At 36.9% G+C, this 21,685-nt stretch overlaps 2 protein-coding genes across 2 annotated transcripts; one reads left to right on the top strand and one right to left on the bottom strand.

The window, feature by feature from the left end:
- Positions 1-1,019: 1,019 nt before the first annotated feature.
- On the bottom strand, positions 1,020-5,412 carry zgc:112408 (uncharacterized protein LOC550260 homolog). The gene is made up of 7 exons (XM_052114430.1): positions 5,307-5,412; positions 5,106-5,209; positions 4,709-4,778; positions 3,789-3,871; positions 3,505-3,708; positions 3,173-3,307; positions 1,020-1,208 (listed from the first exon to the last, which is right to left on the bottom strand). The coding sequence occupies exons 1-7, from the start codon at positions 5,401-5,403 to the stop codon at positions 1,020-1,022; spliced, it is 882 nt and encodes a 293-aa protein (XP_051970390.1). The 5' UTR covers positions 5,404-5,412.
- A 2,422-nt stretch (positions 5,413-7,834) lies between these two features.
- On the top strand, positions 7,835-21,685 carry abcc13 (ATP-binding cassette, sub-family C (CFTR/MRP), member 13). Its single transcript, XM_052114820.1, has 22 exons — positions 7,835-7,896; positions 7,978-8,107; positions 8,308-8,483; positions 8,586-8,765; positions 8,972-9,230; positions 9,359-9,424; positions 9,584-9,721; positions 11,155-11,301; positions 11,390-11,468; positions 11,962-12,010; positions 13,838-13,898; positions 14,035-14,254; positions 14,330-14,484; positions 14,581-14,736; positions 14,902-15,053; positions 16,313-16,433; positions 16,519-16,620; positions 16,835-16,970; positions 18,401-18,561; positions 20,057-20,223; positions 21,016-21,210; positions 21,342-21,685. The coding sequence occupies exons 1-22, from the start codon at positions 7,835-7,837 to the stop codon at positions 21,421-21,423; spliced, it is 2,994 nt and encodes a 997-aa protein (XP_051970780.1). The 3' UTR covers positions 21,424-21,685.

The following is a 21,685-nucleotide window of genomic DNA, read 5'->3' as shown; positions in this document are numbered from 1 at the left end:
AAACCATGGCTGAAAGACTCTATGAATTAGTAAATTCCATAATGACCTGCGGAAGATAGCTATTCAAATTGAGATTTAAATGGGCTAAGAGTTATAGTATTTTGTGTCATGGGGACAGTAGAAATGAGAGTGTGTCTTTAGGTTTCAGGGTCAGAACAGATGCTATTCACATGTGAGGATGAAACAGATTAGATAGCAGATTACGGTAACTTTACTAAACTGTTCACCAATTCTTGCATCTGATGTAGTCAATCCAATTATAGGGCTCACTGATAAAGGCTCACTGGGCCCATTTTACCAGTTTCAGGCCAACAGATTGACAGTAAGTATTTTGCCATGATAGTGTCAAGAAATGTAACCACCATATTGTCATGTAACTTAATTGCTTTTATCTCTAAAGGTTTTTAGGTAGGTATGCTAACACACAGGCATACACAATGAGAATCACATGAGTACACTTCCATTATATCCTGATACATCCTTACAAGATTACTCTTCTACATAAATTGCCCAGGCAGATCAGATCAGAGGTAGGCTGTAAGATATGTAAGGCAAAGTACTATACATATTACCTACCTATGTACCCTAACAGAATTCACTATTATGTTGATTCTAAGTTTTATAAAGCAGATCACAACATTTGTTAACTTTTTTTTAAAGGGTGACAAAACTTAAGTGTTAAGCTTTTATAATGACAGCATGCACTAAAGCTGGCATTGACTCTACTAGTGCAAAACCTGATAACCCATATTACACCAGCATGATTTGAGAATGTTCCAAAGAGCATCATTTGTGCTTCAGTGGAACCAAGGATATCTGACGTTTCGCACCAAGGAGTACAAAACATGCCACACAGGGTCAATATCACAAATGTGCTTAATTGATTAGTGACCTAGAAATAGTGCTAAACTTAAAAATGTCTTATTAATTTAACATCATAACTTAATTGCTGTTGTTTTAAAATATTGAAAAGCCTAACACTTTCTGTTTATTTTATGGTTTAAATTCATTTTAGGAAGTCACCTATGCATGAAATGAGAAATAAGGTCAATAGGAACAGGGAAGATCACGGTAGAATTCCTTTCTGATGCTATCTCCGTCAGTGTTTGCATATAACGCAGCTGAAGAGCTGATGGTGACTGTGACATCACATCTGCCGCCTCTTTCAGAGCACGCGAGGCATTCACCTCTCCCTCTGCAGCTATAACCTGTTCAGGACAAAACACACACACTCTAATATAGGGGAATCTCTTGAACCTTTTGAGGTTGTGAACAAATTTAAAAGAGCTTATCTTACAAAGGTAACACATGACGTTCACTGGACAACAACATCATGAATGCGATTATCATATGAACACAGTGATTATCATAATCACCAAATTCACAGTGCCTCTGGCACACACCTCTAATTAATCTGAAATTTCCATTGAGCAAATCCAGTTTGTTTTTCCATTGCATTGTGCCACAGTGTGAGGACGTACAGGCTTAGGTTTCCAGTCAACAATATAATGTCCATTATTATAGTCTTCATTGAATGAGCATTTAAAATTAATTTCACACAGCAAAAATTATTTCTTTATAAGTTTTGTCTTGTTTCCTAGTAAAATGTCTAAACACCCTTTAAATTACAAAAAATTGAGAAGCTAATTTAAGTTAGATGATAAGACTTGTTTTTAGAAAATATATATTCTTACCACATTGGATATTAATAATTAATTTTTTCTTGTTTTAAGCATAAACCTCAATACATTTAGCTAGATATAGACCTCAAACAAGCCAAAGGGTTTGATTTAAATATCTATACACTGTGAAAAATAAGATCCATAATTTTACAGTAAAAGTCTGTAAAAATGCTACAATAAAAAACCCTTAATTGGTAAACGTGTAGTTACCTTAAAATATACGGTACAAAATTTTAATATATTTAAAAAGACAATAAGTGTAGTTTTACGGAAATTTCTTTTAAAATTTACATTTTTTAGACGTAAAAATCTGATTTCCCCGTATAATTAATGTTAAAATGTATGTCATGTTTAACAAGAGAGTATATATTTACATACTTTTTATGGTAAATTATTGTTAAATTTAGAGTTAAAATCAATAATCGGGCGTTCAGATTTCCCTGTGTGACCCATTATATTTACTTATAATTTTTATGGGAATAGTTATGGTTCTTCTTATTTTTAATATCAGTAATGTACATTGGGGTGTTCTGTTTGATATTTAATGTAGTTTAATGTTTACTGCATTATTTAAATATCACATGTGTTACCCTGATGTTGTTTAATGTTTGTGTGAGTGACACTGAGCACTGTCTCTGTGTGTTTATTGGTCACTGATCCTGGAACGGCCACTATTGATTAACTTCATGTCATCATGTGCCTTCTGTAATTATACAGTGATTAAAAATACATTATAAAGAGGTATAATCAGAAGGTTAATATCAAGTTTACCATTTAATACAATAAACGACAAGAATGCACCCTAAAATATTCAGGCATCAAAATGACATCCCGTAAAGCCTGAAATGTAGTTACCGTATTTGTTTACAGTGAATTTCTGGCAACTACAGCTTGAATCAGCTGCCGGTTTTTACCGTAAATTTAACAGGATTTTTTTACAATGTATGTTTGCTTCTCAAGTAAATGTATCTTGTTTTAAAGAATTTTTCACTGGAAAACAGGTAAAAAATACTAATAAAAAATTAATGATTTATCTATTTTTGCTGTGTATGAGAAATCAGACAAACATAAGCAACATAATCACTGCAGCAGAGGGATGCCTTAAAGAACAACTGAATGAATGTTAGATAAATGAGTGAAAAGATAATACATTTTCTTTCGTCTTGCCAAGTCATTAGATAATGTAACAATAAACCAAAGACAAAAAAACAGGGTAAGTGTCTAGAACAGCAAAGCTTTTGCAATGCTTTACTGATCCGCAGCTCTTGTTATGGAAATGTATTGGCTTAGGGGGGGTTACAGTTCATCTATCCCTTTGAGCACGTGCAGGGTGCTGCAGGTGTTCATCCACCAATCAGAGAACTCTGTGTCTCCCCAGACAGACACAACACAAAGCTGCAAAGCTGATAAGACTAAACTTGGCAGACTATGGAGAACAGACGTGCTGTGTTTGTGTGTGAAGCAAGTAATAGTCTTTCAGTGACTCTTACCTTGGCCCGGGCATCTCTGTAGGCCTCTGCTTCAGCTGCCATTGCTCTCTGCAAAGCGGTGGGCAGTTTGACATCTTTAAGATTTACCCGTTCCACTCTGATACCCCAGTTCTTGGATGCGGCATACAGCACTGCCTGTTAGGCAAAGGATATGTGGCAGGCTCCATGAGTATTTTGATTGCCAGTGTGTTTGTCACAGAGCATTAAATTATTTGCTTTTGCATTGCTGGTCCAAAATGCAAAGATAGTGAAAAAGAAAAATTATCTGGTATATTTAGAAATACTGAGATTTTTTAGACACGCTATTTTGTGGTTTGTGAGAGTTTTCACACCTCCATCTGTTCTGACATCTCCTCACGGTCTTTTAAGATGTCTGCCAGGCTCTTGGTACCCAGCATGTTCCTTAAAGTGGTCTGTGCCAGCATCTGTGTGGCATGATTAGCATTCTCTACTTTGGTAATAGAGACAGTGGGGTTGAAGACTCGGTAGTAGACCACGCCATCCACCATGATAGTCACAGAGTCTTTGGTCAGCACCTGAGGAGGCATGTAACTGTGAAATCTTTAACTGTATTTTGACATATTTGGCCCTTTAGAACTGCAGGTGCAATACTCACCTCTTGAGGAGGGATGTCGAAAGACACTGTCCGCATATCTACCTTCCGAAATGTGTCCACACATGGAATAATCCAGAACAACCCTTAAAAATGATATGTCAACTGTCAGCACAGCGCAGTTGTACTGTAAACAAACACTTAAAAATCATTTACACGTTTCAGAAGATAGGTGAAGAAAGGTGAACATTTTCCTTTTTTATATATATTTTTAAATATAGACTTTTGGTCCGTTTTTAATTAAAGGTGAAATAATCCTTAAAGGAACAGATCACCCAAAAATGAAAATTCCCTCATGCCATCCCAGATGTGTATGACTTTCTTTCTTCTGCAGAACACAAATTATGATTTTTAAAATAAATTTCAGCTCTGTTGGTCCATACCAATGACCAAGCGAATGGGTGCCAAAATTTTGATGCTCCAAAAAGCACATAAAGGCATCATAAAATTAACCCATATGACTCCAGTGTTTTAATCCATATATTCAGAAGTGATTTGATAGGTGTGGGTGAGAAACAGATCAATATTTAAGTCCTTTTTTGCTTGAAATTCTTCTCCCTATCCAGTAGAGGGTGGTATGCATGAAGCATATGAATCACCAAAAACACAAGAAAAAGAATGTGAAAGTGATCAGTTTCTCACCCACACCTGTCATATCACTTCTGAAGATATTGATTCAACCACTTGAGTCTGTTGGATGAATTTTATGCTGATTTATGTGATTTTTTTTTTGGAGCTTACAAATTTTGGCACCCATTCAGTTGCATTGTATGGACCAAAAGAGCTGAGAAATTCTAAGAATCTTCATTTGAGTTTAGCAGATGAAAGAATGTCATACATATCTTGGACGGCATAAGGGTGAGTTAATGATGAGGGAATTTTCATGTTTGGGTGAACTATCCCTTTAAGTAATAATTACTCACCAGGTCCTTTAGCACCGCCGCGGAGTCTTCCCAAACGGAAAATAACTGCTCTCTCATATTCCTGGACGACCTTTTAATGAACAGGAAAAACTATGAGGATTTAATATGTGCATATTTATCTGGTGTGATCTGATTTCACATTTGCTTGTACAATTTGTGTCTTCATAATTGCAGCTGTCTGTTTGCATTAAATTCTTACTTATTTAGGGAATTAAGTTTTTGTTTATATATTTGGTAAAAGTTAAACTACGGATTTAAAATATATCTCATCTAATCCTTCTCAGCTTCTTAAATTAATGATCAGTTCATTATTTGAAGTGACCTAAGTATACAATTCCCAGATAAGTACCTTAAAATTATATCTGCAGTAATTCATTAAAAGTAATTCTTAACTTACCTTAATACAACCCCACACTGAGAAAGGAAATGTAAAAATGACAAGAAGAATTGAGAAAAAAGTAAGGAGGTATCCACAAAACCCAGAGCTGGATTGATCACCATCTGATAAAACCCAACGGTAAACGGTTAGTCCCTGTTCAATGGTCTCAACATAAAATTAATCTAAATAAACATACTGCAAGAGAAATTTGGTAATCACCTGACTGGATTATGTTGTTTGTATCACTCTCTTCCTTTGTTGCAGGTTCAATTTTGTTACTGGACCTCTCATTCTGAGGAGACAGCATTAAAGACATGTTGGTAGTTGTTTTCTGTTTAACAGATTGTAAAAATCTACTTTGCATGAGATATTTAAGGTAAATTAAATACACACTATTTTTCCATTACCACCCCTTTTCACACACAAGACAACATGGGCCTTTGTGTGTCAAGTTGCTCAGCAACAAAACTGGGCTTATGTTAAACCAGAAAGTTAACTCATTATTTGCTCATTCTTGTCCTGACCCCCCCCCACACCACTTAATACAAAATGAAATATCATCCATCTGTTTACACATACATGAACAAATTCTTTTGTTTTTTGTTTCTACAGATACATTGAGCCAGAAGAGTGAGAGAGATTTAGACAGGCTTAAATAAACAAACATATATATATATATTGCTTTTACTCTCTCTCTCTCTTCTAATGTGAAAAGAAGCTGTTTTATTCTTCAAAATATATTATTTTAAGGTTACGATCTTGTAGCATGTTGGTGAAAGCACCTGCGTGTTTTCAAAATGCATCCTCATTTTGTTTTTGGATTAAGACCTGCTGCAATCAAATAATCCACAACAAATCCCTCTTTTGTGGGTTACTTAATGTGCACTTGGTACAATAGGATTTTGAATTAATGAAGGATGAATTCTTAATATGTCGTATATGTGCCTCATTAAATGTTTAATTATAAATAATTATTTTAGCTAGCAAACTAACTCTCATTAATGTTGTCTATTTTTTACATATACTTTGCCTTTCTTTTTACAGAACTTTCAGCCTATTTTTAGGGCCATTCATATTTTTAAGAAATTTATGCACATTTTACCTCCAATTCTCATTATCGCAATGCAGAAAATATAGTCAATGTGATATTCTTATTGTAACAACAAAAATATATATATATTTTTAAATGTGAAGTATTTATACACTAGTGTATCTAGGTGCTCCCTAGATTCTGCCTCTCCATTTCACAGATTTTAATGAAATAAAAAGGATACTATATTTTTACAATATAGTTAAAACAAATGTGTTACAATAACGAGAATCACAGAAAACAATGGAAATAAATCAAAGGTTTTTATTTTATTTATTTATTTTTAGGGTCAGTTTTGTTGTGTTAGGCTGGATGTCCAAAAAACAAAACAAAAAAAAGGTATTTTTTGCCCCAACAGAGACTTATTGTTTCCAGTTTTTGAGAAAATTAACTGAAGAATTCCAGATGTCTCTGCATATTAAGCTGGGATGGGGAAAAAAAGTATTTTATTCCAGAAATTTTGTTCTGAAAATAGTCACAATCCTAAACACATAATGGTAAACACACACACACACACACACACCACCATTAAATATCACCATGGCATTTTCTTGACAGTATTTGTTCGCCCATGAAGATTCTATGAATAATTTTTTTTTAACTAGTTTCTTTCTGTATTTGTTTTGTTTTTTGTCTACAGTTTTTTTGTCTATTGTATAAATGTTTTATTTATGAATCCCTCATCACAGCCTCGTTTTCATTCCTGTCAATATTTAAATCATGGCTACTCTGAATATGGTCTATATAGCTAGAAGGTGTATCTAAACATAACCCTAAACCAAACCCTAACCCTACCGTATTTTTCAAATAGTATTTTAAATGAGTGTTTTGGAAATATGTTATCTAGCCCGACTCAAAATGAACCTACACCTCACCGTGCTGTTGACAGCTGGGAGACACGCCCTCATCCAAATGCGCTCCCCTCAATTTATTCTCTAGAAACGCTTTTATTCTGCAAATAAAACGTAAAATACGATTGCAATGCACATTAGAGGAGGTGTAAATCGTGAATGAATTCGGGAAGTTTAAAATTCGTGAAAGGTTGGCTACTTTATCTATTTTCCAATAACGTGCTATTGTTCTAGTTGAGAGTGACACGCTTTATGAGACACGCATGCAGCCTTGCAGGGTTTCACTGCTCCTTTTGTTTTTACCCACTGCCAGCTGCCTAGAAGACTTATTGAATTGAGGTAAGCACAACTTTCATTTTTCATTTAAAATTTTCACTGATGCTTTCTCATACAGAAACGGAATTTATGTTTGATTGAGTCAAGACCATTGGAGAAGTTCGCGTTGTGGTAGAAAAATTATTATAAGTACTCGCAATACATTGAAAACAGTGTTTGTTTGAAACTGTTGGAATTTATATAAATAAATACTTATAATAATAATTTTTTAAATTAAATAATTTGTATTTATGCTTTATTTATATTTATTTTAACTGAAATATTTCAGTTCAATGATTGTAAGCATAAATAAATTAATAATATTTTTTTTTACTTATTTTTTATTTTTGATGAAAGATCATATACATTACATTGATACACCTAATACTAGCTTTATAATATTTATCTAATAAATGCATATTAGCTTGATTCATTTAGTGTCAACTACTGTAAATGCATAATAGAGACTCTTTTGCCTCCTACTGTGAGATATGTCCAGCTATTTGTGTTCAGTGCCAAAAGTGTCTTACCACCTTAGCCAAATAAACTGCTGGTGAATAAGGTAATTCTGTCATGAGAATCTATGCTCTCTACCCAGGAGCCTTTAACAAAAAAAAAAATATTCTCTTTTCAGGCTGGTTGTCATGGGCCACAGGGGACCACTGCGGTTGGCTGACCTTTGTAAGCTGTATAATGAGGACTCTGTACACACCCTATGCTCTCTGTTTGAGCATGAGTGGAAAAAACAACAGAATTACTATGAGGTAACTGTGAAGATACAAAACAAGTGTGGTTTTGTGTTTATGTGTATCTTGATTTATCACAGTGTTAATTAGACAGTTGATCTGGAATATTTCACAGCTCCAGACACTGGGCTTTCATTGTTGTTTGTATCAGAGAGATTCTTTTTATGGAAAGCATGATGTAAACAGTATGCAACCTTTTCATTATTTGGATAATACAGAGATTGAACCCAGAAGAGGAATCAGGGAGAGAGACATTGCTGTTCTCCAGTAACACTTTTTCTGGTTACTCACTCCTCTATGCAATATTGAAGACTTTCCGTCCAAACTTAATCAAAGTTGTGCTTCTGAGACTGTCAACTGATCTTCTTGGCATTCTCGGGCCTTTGACTCTCAGGTATGACCATGACACTATTTCAAGCCACAATTAAAACCTTATGTTTGAATTTGGGTGTTTAATATTCAGACTTTTAACCTAATCTGTGGCTTTTAACCTCAGATGGGTTATCCTGTTCTGTGAGAGGCAGCCTGTGTTTGACTGGGTGGGATACACATATTCACTGGTGGTGCTGGGGGCAGTTTTCTGCTCTGCTGTTTCTAAATATCAGCTTGAGAGACACAGCAGGGTAACAATAGCCAATGCACAGGCTGTTCTGGCTGACACCCTCTACAGGAAGGTAAAGATAATTATCTCACTCCTGAAGATGAGCACTCTTGAGGCTGATTGTGATTTATTTTTTTTTCTCTCTCCCACCAAAACCTCTTTTGAGAGTGCTAGCAATACATTTCTTCATTTATACCCAAAGCTTATTTATTTGCTGAAATTTTTCTCTTTTTCATCCATGTTTCATGTTCCCTCCATTTCTCCCTCCTCCTATACATTTGAAAGACACTGTCTCTTTCCCATAGATCTCAAATGCAATCCAACACCACTGATGCTGACACTCTACTGTCAGTGGAGGTTGAGCGTGTGGCAGGACTGGGAGTCACACTGGCCTGTCTCTGGTCCTCCCCCTTGAGAGTCGCTCTGTATCTGAGCTTACTGTGGAGGGAACTAGGCCCCGGTGTGCTGGTGGGGGCAGTATTACTGATAGTCCTCATCTCTGTCCGTTCAGCAGTGGAGCGCAAAGTCAAACAGCTTCGGGTTAGTAAGGGGACACTGCTCAAGAGTTGCCAGGAGTGTGTGTGTATATATGAACCTACAATTAGACAAGGATATTATAATGTATATGTTTGATGCTGCAATGTTTTATGATCTTTGTTGATCCTCAGAGATCTCAGGAGATCATCAGGGAAAGGAGTGAACAGCTTATTAAGGAAATGCTGCATAAACTTCAGGTCTTTTCACTTGTTAATACTTGCATGTGATCCTGTCATGGTACTAGAATTCATTAAAATATTTTGATAGATTTATAGATGAACCACTTGTTAAATAGTGCTATACTGTACTGTTTTCAATCTGATTGGATTTTGAAACTGCTGTTTTAATCTGTGTAGGCACTGAAATTTCTTGCATGGGAGCCATGGTTCCATCAGAGAGTTTCAGAGTCACGGGCCAGTGAGCTGGAAATACTACAAATTCTGAGATATCTGACAGCCTTCTCTATGCTTGATTCAATCTGTATGCCTTTCCTGGTGAGTGCTTGGTAATTGTATTGCCATAAATTATTGTCAGTGCTGACTGTTGGTGTTGAAGATTTGTGAGACTTCTTTCCTGAAAAATCCAGAATGATCCAACAGTGAATTTGGCAACAGTAGGTCGAAAGTTCTCCAGTTGAAATCGGTCTGTGCTTACTGAATATTTGAATCACTGCCCTCAGTTGCCAAAATGGGAGTGGTGTTGAATGTACGCATGCATGTGTGTTCTGGTTTATGGGTGAAATGTCCACAGAGTGGCGCCAAAAGCAGTTTGTAAAGAGAGTTGTTTTTGGTTGTAAATGATCCAACACAGTCAACAGGAATGCATATTTTATTAACCATATGCACAAACCCCAAACTTAAACCTAACCATCAGTGGAGTAGAAATTTTACCTTAGAGTGAAAATGCCTCTGAATCGCACTCCTCATTGATTATGTGAGCATGATTCATTGATCCACACACCTCCAGAGCCCGTATCTCAGAGGCTGCTCACGCAACATGCAATCAGTAGCGTCACAGGAAAAGGTAAGCCCATACATCGATCAGCCACAACATTAAAACCACCTGCCTAATATTGTGTAGCTCCCCAAAATAGCATCAGCCCGCTTCTCAGAATAGCATTCTGAGATGCTATTCTTCTCACCACAATTGTATAGAGCGGTTAATGTTCACATCAAGTATTTCTGTGATCCTGGGATTTTGATGCACAACAGTCTCTAGAATTTACTCAGAATGGTGCCAAAACCATAAAACATCCAGTGAGCGGCAGTTCTGTGGATGGAAATGCCTTGATGATGAGAGAGGGCAACAAAGAATGGTCAGACTGGTTCAAACTGACAAAGTCTACGATTACTCAGATAACCTCTCTGTACAATTGTGGTGAGAAGAATAGCATGCAGGTTTGCGCTGTTTTGGCCGCACGAGGGGGACCTACACTATGTTAGGCAGGTGGTTTTAATGTTGTGGCTGATTGGTGCATGTATTGATGCAAAGATGTCCTATGGAAGATTGCACTTTTCTGTAACTCGGCCGTATGGGGTCGATATCAGTCTATCAGGACATTTGTTAGCAACATGTCCCCTGTGATCATTTTGAAAAAACAATTTTTTTAGTTAACACTGCAATACCCTTTCAATGATTATGACTTCAAATTACCATGCTTCTCTTCTCCAGATGCAGAGAGGCTTACTAACAAAATAAATCCACAGAGCTCTGAGATTAAACCCAAACCAAAGTTTATTATAGATTACAATCTGAGATCAGAACATTGAGGTCCCAGTGATGCCACTCTTTCAGAACATCAGAACAGGCTTTAGTCATAACCTATTATCCTCTTCCACAGTCCCCATTATTCTGTAAAGACCAGATGGACTGTACATCTATTCTTTGTCCTTTATATCCCATACTATTATTTTGTCTCTCCGTGAAGGTTTCTTTCTCTGGTCTTGGTTTTTTTGTCCTGGTGGATGATGGGAATGTCCTCACCCCATCTCAGATCTTTTCATGCCTCTGTTACTTCAGATTGCTGCGTCTCCCTCTGCTGGAGCTTCCTGCACACTTCTCTGGCCTTAAACAGGTGATGTGCATTTGGCATAACATGAAAACATATATTATTAGATTTAATAAAACTTACAAAACATTCATGTTTTGCATGATTTACACAGGCACAGCAGTCTCTTTGCAATCTGGAGAAAGTCTTTCTCAGTAAGGATCTGGGCACCGCTCAGTTAGTTACTACGGAAGGTATAGTCACACTCTATTTATGGTCGCAAATCCATAAGTAATGTAGTTTTATTTATATGGCTTGAATTGCAAACCCATTGGAAAGAAAAATCACAAAAGAGATCTCTAATTTCTCAAATGCTTCTCTTAGACTATTGAGATTAAAAAGAGAGCAAATTAATTGATTCTCTGAATTTCCTCCTAAAAAAGACCCTAGTGATCTCAAATGTGTAACCTCTAGAGTTTCAGGAGAGAACAGTGTCTCAAACTGTGCTCAGATTTGCCACTTCCAAAATATATAAAATGTCAGAAAATTCAATATGAACAGACCAAATTATCTGAGCTATTCTATAAACATACATTTCTATAGCCAACTGTTCTCATTTGTGTTTGTTGTAATTTCTGAGACTGATACTTAAATTAAACAAATGATCCAATATAATTTGCAATATAATATCATTTTGCTCTGGGAATAATTGTCTTTGTTGTTGAAAAATGTCCTTTCCTTTCCAAGGTACTACAGAAGAGCTTCCACCTGACAGCTCCCAACAGCAGTGCCACAGGTTAGTTGTTTGTGTTTCTGTTTGTGATAGAAAGAAGAATTGTCTTTGAAGATGCCAGTAAAGATGTTTAGCCCTTCTATAGTGACTTCATATTTGAGAATAGGTTAAAAGGTCAATGTAAAATTAGTCCTACATGACTTCATCTACTGTCATTACTAACATGGAGTGAAACTGCATGAAACAGCATGATCTTGACAGCATTATCTCCACTCTTTACTCTGATGAAGACTGTGCGTGTGTGCGTGCATGCGTGTGTGTACGTGTGTTACTCTTTGTCATTTGATTGGAGACAGCCCAGAACAATGGGTTAAGCACTCCGTGTGATCTGACCCATGGGTCAGCGTTGTTCTGTGCACTGGGATCCAGCATTAATGTATTATAAAAGCTTTAATCCAAGACAAACATGCATGCAGTTAAGAGCATTAGCCATGCTTCTTATTATTAAGATCCTTTTGATATCCCTGGAAGAATTAATCATGATTTTTTATACTGTCTTATCTGTACTATGGAGGCTTGTCAGGGGTTAATTTGGGTTTTCAGAGGTGAAAATCTGGTGGTGATCCTGAAATGTTTGTATTGAAACGAATAAAACATTGCACTGGAGTATGTACATAGATAATTGAATGGATTGTAAAATAAAATGGCATCTATTTATTATAGTTGAAGGTTGCAGAGTGCCATTCCAAATTTATTCTCAATCCCAATTTAAGCCCTGTTTTATTCATGACTGTAAGTGCAGGAAAAGAAAAGATGTAGTTGAAAGAAGAAAAGGCGGGGCTTGTGACTCACAGGATTATGGTGCCCTGATACAATCTAAAAATAAAAATAAAATCATGAGCTTGTATCTCCTCTTCCTATTGACCAAACAGGGCTGCTGAAATTCCCTTTGATTTCCACATTGAGCTGGGAGATGCATCAACAAGCTACAACAACATGTTTCTCAACCCTACCTGCATTTGTTTTGTGCTGCGATGCAAACCTACCTTTAGTATATGATTTGTTGGTCCAGAACATGTCCATGAGCTTTTTTTAATCAAGATTTTAGATTAAAATGTATCTAATTGTATAAGCGATCGTGTATATTTTGATGCTGTCACAATTTAATTAAAATTTTACACAATTTTTAATCACTTTTGTTCCTTCACTAGTTTATTTTAAATGGCCCTGTGGTGTGACTTAATGCATTTTTTAGGGTACAAATATTTTATGTAGTCCCTTATCATTGGTCAATGACATGAGCAATTAAATGTTTTTTTAACCATTTTTTTTTTTTTTTAACATAAGAGTTCATTGTATATGAAAACATACTGTAAGTTTCAGAACTCAAAACTTCCTCCTCACTGCAAAAAGAGCATTTGTTGTAACCAAGCTGCCAAAACGACTCGTTCTCTAATTCCATTGTGATGTCACCGTAGACATTTGCATCTGACCGCCTCCACAACAAAATATCAATGCCTACTTTACCTCATGACTTCCGTAGACCCGCCCAGTAGCAGTGAGATGGCAAGGAAAGAGCAGGTTAGTTAAGAGCAGACAGCCAATCAGAACAGTGGGCATTACTGTCAAGTCTTAAAGGAGAAGCAGCAACGGAACAGAGGGTCAGAATGACGGTGGAAAATGATGATGTTTTACAAATATATTACTTTTTTGTGCAAAAACTTTACTCACATCATAAGTGAACCTCAAGGAACATATTAAATAAAATAAAAAAGCATGTCATGACCCCTTTAAATAGTTTTAGGTCACACCCAGGATACATTGACTTCTCAACATTATTTTATATTAAATACCTGTATACAAACAGCCTAAATGTTCTGTGATTTTCAGGTGTAAAAGAGATAAGCACAGTGATTCTGATGAGGCAAGAGATCACCAGCTATTCCAAAAGGTACTGACCAATAATTATTTTTTAATGATTTTGTTTATAAGCTGAGTATCACTTTTTTTTTTTCCATGTATTTATTTTTTGCTGTGAAAAACTTCTCAATATCTTGTAGTGATGTAATGTGATTTTGTCATTCCAGGGCAGTGGAGAGGCCCGCAGGCTGTATCTGAGTGCTTTTGGGTGGCACTGGGTGGCTTGTTATTCTGTAGGCTTCCTATGTGTGTGTGCAGTGTGTATAGCACAGGACGGGGTTCTGAGTGTATGGACAGGTGAAGCCAAAGAAGTGCAGGGCCTAGAGGAGTGGCGAGAGCTTAGAAACTCTCGACTATCTGTGTGTGGACTGCTAGGTCTCCTGCAAGGTAATTGTCACTCTTTAGATTGATAAATTAGAGGCTATGTGGGTTTTTCAATTTATTTGTGTTTTTGTGTTTCAGCCATGCTTGTGTGCTGTTCTGCCTACTGTCAGACCCGTGGTTCTCTCAGGGCATCTGATTCTCTACACTCTGAACTGCTGTCAGATATTCTTCACCTGCCTGTGCATACAGCTCAGACAACAGATACCAAACATCTATTACACACCTTCACTCAGGTGATTCACGCATTATGACAGAAGTTTAATTTTTCAGTGAACTGTTCCTTTAACTAAACCATAATAAAGTCTCACTGTGTTCTCTTGTTGACTCAGGATATGCAAGTAATTGATGAAAAACTTCCGATACACTTGCACAGCTGGTTGTGGAGTCTTTTGGAGATATTAAGCACCATTACTGTGATCTGCTTCATCATGCCAATTTTCAGCCTGGCTGTGTGTCCACTGATAATCCTCTTCCTTCATATTCAGGTATGGGTGATTGCCCTAAATGTGTTTTACATGTTTAACTGTTTAAAGGTTGTTACATAATCAAATCACCACCTAAAATCTAACTCTATTCATGTTTTAGGCAATTTGTTTATAAATGCTTATTATATTTAAATGCCTTTTTTGCATTCCTTGTGCATCTTTCAGTCTCATTTCTCATTGGCCCACATCCAAATCAGACCCATGGAGACAAACCCAATTGTTTCAGTCACTTCTCACAAGGAGGTGTGTCAGCAGCACTGGCTCCTACCCATGAATCAAAACCTGCTGGTCAAGTACAACAGAACCATCACAGAAAGGTTAACAATTTGTACTATTTGCCCTCAATGCGACGATTCTGTTGCAGCACTATAGTTGTACCCTAGAGGGCGCGCGTGCGTGTGTGTGCGCGCGTGTGTGTGTGCGCGCGTGTGTGTGTGAATATTCAGGTCAACCTACTTTCATTTTACACACAATGGGGCTCAAAAATCCACTTGTGAAAATGCATACAGAGACTTGTTTAATAGATATTTTTTAAAAAGTATCACCTGAACAGATGTTACAGTTTTTATCTTGTATAAACTTTGTGTCTTATCTAATATTGCAAATATGTAGTGACGATCCCTTGTTTGCCATGTGAATAGCCTAGTTGCTGACATGGCATTAAAACTAAATAAATATTAAACTTGTGAAAATGCATCTATTTTGCATTTTGTTTTGTATTTTCATACAGTTTGTGGAAAGTTTATTTAACTTTAATTTCAGAATTTTTTACTATTTGGTATGTCCTAATTTGCTTTAATAACTGCATGCATTCGTGCTGGCATGGGCTCCACAAGTTTGTGCAAAACCTGATGAACCTGATGATCCGTACTATCTCATCATGATTTGCGAATGTTCCAAGAGCATCTTGTGTGCTTTTATGGAAGGAAATCTGACCTTTTGTAGAAAGGAGTTAACTTGGTCAATGTCAAAAGTTTGCTTAAATTTGGTTAATGACCTAAAAATTGTGCAGAATCTTAAACATTTCATTTACCTAATATCGTTTCTTTGTTTTACATATTTTAAAATCTAATTATAGTTTTATTTAAAAGAGATCAGCTTTTTAATGCGGACTTGTTTAACCTGACTCTATTTGCTTTGCACTAATTAATTCAGTTTAAATTAAAATGTAAACAGAAACCTGTACACTGCAACAATTTTCTTTTCTTTCTTTCTGAGTTTTCAAAAGAAATTCTAAATAAGAATAAAAATTACAAAAAAAATGTTTCTCTCTCTCAGAGAAATGTAACAAAATTTTGTGGTGTTAATTTAAAATGACTGTGCCAATGGGGTATTAAAAATAAATTTGATTTCCCTTTGAAATTTTTTATTTTTTTTTTCATTCCCCATTAGCAAATTGTTTTTTATTTCTTGTTATAAGCATAAGTTGCTGTTCTCTGAAAGATACACATCTGTCATTTTGGTTCTCAAGTAAATGTATCTTGTTTTAAGAATTTTTTTACTGAAGCCAAGAATAGTTCGTTTGGATAATGCCATCGCTTTCTGATATCCAATCATTTTATCTTTCTTTGTGCAGTTGGTTTGTGTTGCAATTAGACGCCGTTGCTGGGATTGTGCTTTTCTTGATCAGTTTGGTCCTGCTTCAGACTCAGCCGAACTCTGGACTTGTGGCTTTGGTCTTAATCTCTGCTTTCAAAGTGAGTTCAGCCATCCTAATACATATCCTAAATTTTATTTAATCTGATTCTAAAGATTATGATAATGATTCGGTTTTTGTTACAGGTGAGAGAACCTCTTCATCGATACTCTCAGGCTGCTTCTGATGTTGACATTGACCTGTTGAGTATACAAAGAGTCAGTGAATTCGCCAAAATGGATAAGGAGGTACAGGGTAACATAATGCTTGTTAACGCATATATGCATCTCCATTTGTTTTTCCTTTCACGCCACCCCACCCCTAACCATAAATGGATAAATTAATTGTGAACTACATTCCAAAGAGGATGCCTTGTCACTCATTAGTTTTCAATAGTGTCATTGGATTTAATAACCTTCTAAGAAAGGTATTGAAATAATGGCTTTCCCCTCTTTAACTCAGGCAGCATGGAGAGTCACCTACAGTGCACCGTTTGACTGGCCACAACAGGGAGAGGTGAAGTTCAGGAACTATGAATGTGAAGCCCCCTTTACACCAACTATTAGGGGACTTAATCTCATCATTTTAAAAGGAGAGAAGGAACTTTGTTAAATGTGAGGATGCATATACAGTAAAATTACCCCAAAACTATTTGGACACTTAAGCCACAATTAAAAATGCATGATTTTTTTTTACATATAGTATGTGTGTGTATATATATATATATACACACACTCACCTAAAGGATTATTAGGAACACCATACTAATACTGTGTTTGACACCCTTTCGCCTTCAGAACTGCCTTAATTCTACGTGGCATTGATTCAACAAGGTGCTGAAAGCATTCTTTAGAAATGTTGGCCCATATTGATAGGATAGCATCTTGCAGTTGATGGAGATTTGTGGGATGCACATCCAGGGCACGAAGCTCCCGTTCCACCACATCCCAAAGATGCTCTATTGGGTTGAGATCTGGTGACTGTGGGGGCCATTTTAGTACAGTGAACTCATTGTCATGTTCAAGAAACCAATTTGAAATGATTCAAGCTTTGTGACATGGTGCATTATCCTGCTGGAAGTAGCCATCAGAGGATGGGTACATGGTGGCCATAAAGGGATGGACATGGTCAGAAACAATGCTCAGGTAGGCCGTGGCATTTAAACGATGCCCAATTGGCACTAAGGGGCCTAAAGTGTGCCAAGAAAACATCCCCCACACCATTACACCACCACCACCAGCCTGCACAGTGGTAACAAGGCATGATGGATCCATGTTCTCATTCTGTTTATGCCAAATTCTGACTCTACCATCTGAATGTCTCAACAGAAATTGAGACTCATCAGATCAGGCAACATTTTTCCAGTCTTCAACTGTCCAATTTTGGTGAGCTCTTGCAAACTGTAGCCTCTTTTTCCTATTTGTAGTGGAGATGAGTGGTACCCGGTGGGGTCTTCTGCTGTTGTAGCCCATCCACCTCAAGGTTGTGCGTGTTGTGGCTTCACAAATGCTTTGCTGCATACCTCGGTTGTAACGAGTGGTTATTTCAGGCAAAGTTGCTCTTCTATCAGCTTGAATCAGTCAGCCCATTCTCCTCTGACCTCTAGCATCAACAAGGCATTTTCGCCCACAGGACTGCCACATACTGGATGTTTTTCCCTTTTCACACCATTCTTTGTAAACCCTAGAAATGGTTGTGTGTGAAAATCCCAGTAACTGAGCAGATTGTGAAATACTCAGACCGGCCCGTCTGGCACCAACAACCATGCCACGCTCAAAATTGCTTAAATCACCTTTCTTTCCCATTCTGACATTCAGTTTGGAGTTCAGGAGATTGTCTTGACCAGGACCACACCCCTAAATGCATTGAAGCAACTGCCATGTGATTGGATGATTAGATAATTGCATTAATGAGAAATTGAACAGGTGTTCCTAATAATCCTTTAGGTGAGTGTATATGTAAATAAGAGAGAGAGCGAGCATATATTGTAATTATGTAAATTTCAGGCTGATGTTTGTGTGTGTGCATAGATTGGGGTTGTGAGCACGGAAAAGGCAGACACTGACCACTTGGTGAACTGTCTGTTCCGGGCAGTGGAGGCCAGCAGTGGTGCTGTTCTGATTGACGGTGTAAACATTGCCTGTGTGGGTCTACACGACCTGCGCAGCCGCCTGCAAATAATTTCTCAGGCAAGTTAAACAATATTACATTTTCATACAAGAGAAAAGTTGCAGAGATGGAACTAGCTAGATCCAGCCAGAGCCAAACCGATTAAAGACTTGAGGGGAAGGAGTGTTGGCAGGTAGCAGAACTATTTAATTGAGTGTGGTAGAAAGAATGTTATTAAAAAATCTGCGCAATCCAGAATTTCACCCAGGCTCCAGCAGTTACAGACATTATCCAGTTGTATTGTATCTTCCAGTTCAAGTTCTTTTATTTATATAGCACATTTAAAAACGGCATCAAGGCTGACCAAAGTGCTGTACAATACAAAATTATAAAAACACACAACAATTTAAGACCAGGACATTACATGCTATTAAAAGCCAGTGAAAAGAGATGAGTTTTAAGAGAAGATTTAAAAACAGATAATTAAGGTGACTGATAGGCAGACCATTCCATAAAATGGGACCCACAACCTAAAAGGCTCTCCCTCCTCTACGCTTTAGCATCGAGCGTGAGACATTGAGAAGATATTGATCACCGGATCTCAGACTTTTTGGTGGATTGTAAGGATGAAGTAATTCTGATAAGTAACTGGGAGCTTGGTTGTGTAATTATTTATAAACAAACAATAGAATTTTAAAATCAATTCTAGCTTGAACCGGCAGCAAGATAAGTGATTTTAAAATGGGGGTAACATGATCGTACTTCCGACCTCCTTTTAGAAATTCTGCTGCTGCATTTTGAACTAATTGAAGTTGAACGATAAGAGATTTGAGAATTACAGTAGTCCAGATGAGAAGTGATGAAAGCATGAACCGCTATCTCTAACATTTTCTCAGACAAAAAAGGTTTAATTTTAGAGAGCAGACTCCTTAGAGTAGTAAAACTGGAACCTATGATGGCACTAATATGTTTGTCAAATTTCAGCTGGGTATCAAACTGGACACCCAGGTTCCGTACTTGATGAGAGAGGAAAGCATTGAGATTTCCGCAATCAGCATTACTGACATCAAAATTATCTGTAGGACCAAAGACAATCACTTCTGTCTTATCTTTATTCAAAAACAAAGTTTTTGGCTAGCCAACCTTTTATTTCCTCCAGGCAAGCTAGAAGTGATTGTAATGCAATGTGATCATTTCGTTTAACCGGTAAGTATTTGAGTGTCATCAGCGTAGAAGTGGTAGGAGATCCCATGCTTTCTGATAATGGAATCAAAGTGATTTGATTTGATTTGATTGGAATTCAGAGGAAGCATATAAAGAGAACAAAAGTGCAGGTGCAAGAATAGAGCCCTGAGGCACACCACAGGTGAGGCGGGCCACAGAAGAGGTAAATCTGCAGAGCTTAACCTGGAACATGCTATCAGTCAAATGGATTTTAACCATTTAAGAACATCCCCTTTTCATCCCACACAAAATTCTAGTCTGGAGAGCAGTATAGCATGATCAACAGTATCAAATCGTCTTCAGTATCCTCAAGATCCTTCAAAATCTTCAACAGTATTTTATGCGCTACAGGTTCCTGTACTGTTCTCGGGTCCCCTCAGGGCTAATTTGGACCCGTTCACTCGGCATACTGATGCACAGGTGTGGCTGGCTCTGGAACACTGCCATTTAAAGGAGCAGGTTCGACAATTGCCTGCTCAGCTGCTGCACCCAACACAGAGGACATCTTTTGTTCTCAGGTGTGTGGGAGTTCTGGTAGATATTTTGATGCCTCGAGCCAATATACATATTTATGTAACATTCAAAGTAATATATTGTACCAAAAATGTAGCTATTCGGATGCCCACATGGAATATGCACCAGCAGAAATTTCCACTGAACTGGAACTTCCGTCATTCGTGAAATTCTACATTTCCCCTGCCCCTGGCATGTTTAATTTATTACATATTTTAGCTAATATTTTAGCACACTCAGTTCTACTTAACACATTTTACCACACTTGAATCCAACCCGAACATTTTCCCATTTAATCAGTGAAGGTAATGCGGAAAAAGGTCACCAGATTCCATTTGGGCGTAGTTATCTGTAACACATTACAATGAGGTTCTATACCTTAACATTAGTTAATGCATTAGGTATCATGCACTAACAATGAAAATATTTTTACAGCATTTATTAATCTTGCTAAATGGCAATTGAGATGAACAGTATACTACTCTTCATCCTTAGTTCATGTTGGCTCATAATGCATATATATTAACCTATTCAGTTTTAATAAAAAATAAAAATATTGGCGAATGTCGAAATTAATAAGATAAAAGTCTTCTTTATTTTTAGTATGTGTTATCTATTTTGCTAACTGATGTTAACATAACCTTATTGTAAAGTTGTCTTGAATAAGTTGTCTTATGTGGATGATTGTGTTGCATTATAATGCAATATTGTTTTCTCTATGGCGAACCTTTATGTATTGGCACAACATACAAATAATTGTTAAGGGTTAAAAGTTTCTCTTTTCTGTATTGTATAAGCCTTGGGCAGAGGCGGTTGCTATGTTTGGCTAGAGCCATGCTGGAAAGGGTTAAAATCCTGCTTGTGCAAGAGGCTCCTCCTTGTGTGGACTTGGCAACTGAGCACCTGGCCCAACAGTTGATCCACACCGAGTTTAAAGACTGCACTGTACTGTGGCTCACTCAGAATCCACTCACTGTCATGCACACAGACAGGTCAGGATCAGCCTTTATTTTAATTCATTTATTTATTTTATTGTTCATTCAACCTATGAGTCATTCAGTTATTTGATCAATGTGTAGGATCCAAGCAACTTCTATATGTTTACCTGTTGTTACTCCCCCAGAGTGCTGGTACTGAAAAAAGGACAAGCTTTGAAGTTTGACGCCCCTTCCACTCTCCTCCAGCAGAGGCTGTTAAGTCAATGAGAGGAGACCTGATTTAAGGAAGCAATTTTCTTTTTTTAAATGTTTTTATTTTTATGCTTTGAACAACAAAATTCTACTACAATACAACATATATTTTTGTGCCAGGGGAGCAAGGAGAAAAAAGAAAAAGGTACATTCACAAAGACAAATGACCTTTGATTTATACAAAGATTTTGCAGGTGAACAGTTTTTATAGCTTTACTATTAGTACTATATGGAATAGTAGAAATATAATTATCAATTCCTTTAAAAACTACTGAAA

This window comes from Xyrauchen texanus, chromosome 42, assembly GCF_025860055.1.
Source record: "Xyrauchen texanus isolate HMW12.3.18 chromosome 42, RBS_HiC_50CHRs, whole genome shotgun sequence".
In the NCBI taxonomy this organism is placed as follows: domain Eukaryota; kingdom Metazoa; phylum Chordata; class Actinopteri; order Cypriniformes; family Catostomidae; genus Xyrauchen; species Xyrauchen texanus.
The sequence above is the reverse complement of the archived record's forward strand: the minus strand, read 5'-3'. Positions and strand labels throughout refer to the sequence as shown.

Coding starts and splice junctions, on each gene's coding strand:
- zgc:112408 (XM_052114430.1), bottom strand. CDS start 5,403: ATGTCTTTAATGCTGTCTCCTCAGAATGAGAGGTCCAGTAACAAAATT. Junction 4,779..5,105: donor CAGTGTGGGGTTGTATTAAG/GTAAGTTAAGAA, acceptor GTTCATTAAAAG/GTCGTCCAGGAATATGAGAG. Junction 3,308..3,504: donor AGATGTCAGAACAGATGGAG/GTGTGAAAACTC, acceptor TTTGCCTAACAG/GCAGTGCTGTATGCCGCATC.
- abcc13 (XM_052114820.1), top strand. CDS start 7,835: ATGTCCAGCTATTTGTGTTCAGTGCCAAAAGTGTCTTACCACCTTAGC. Junction 8,484..8,585: donor CTCGGGCCTTTGACTCTCAG/GTATGACCATGA, acceptor TTTTAACCTCAG/ATGGGTTATCCTGTTCTGTG. Junction 14,737..14,901: donor TCCTCTTCCTTCATATTCAG/GTATGGGTGATT, acceptor TGCATCTTTCAG/TCTCATTTCTCATTGGCCCA.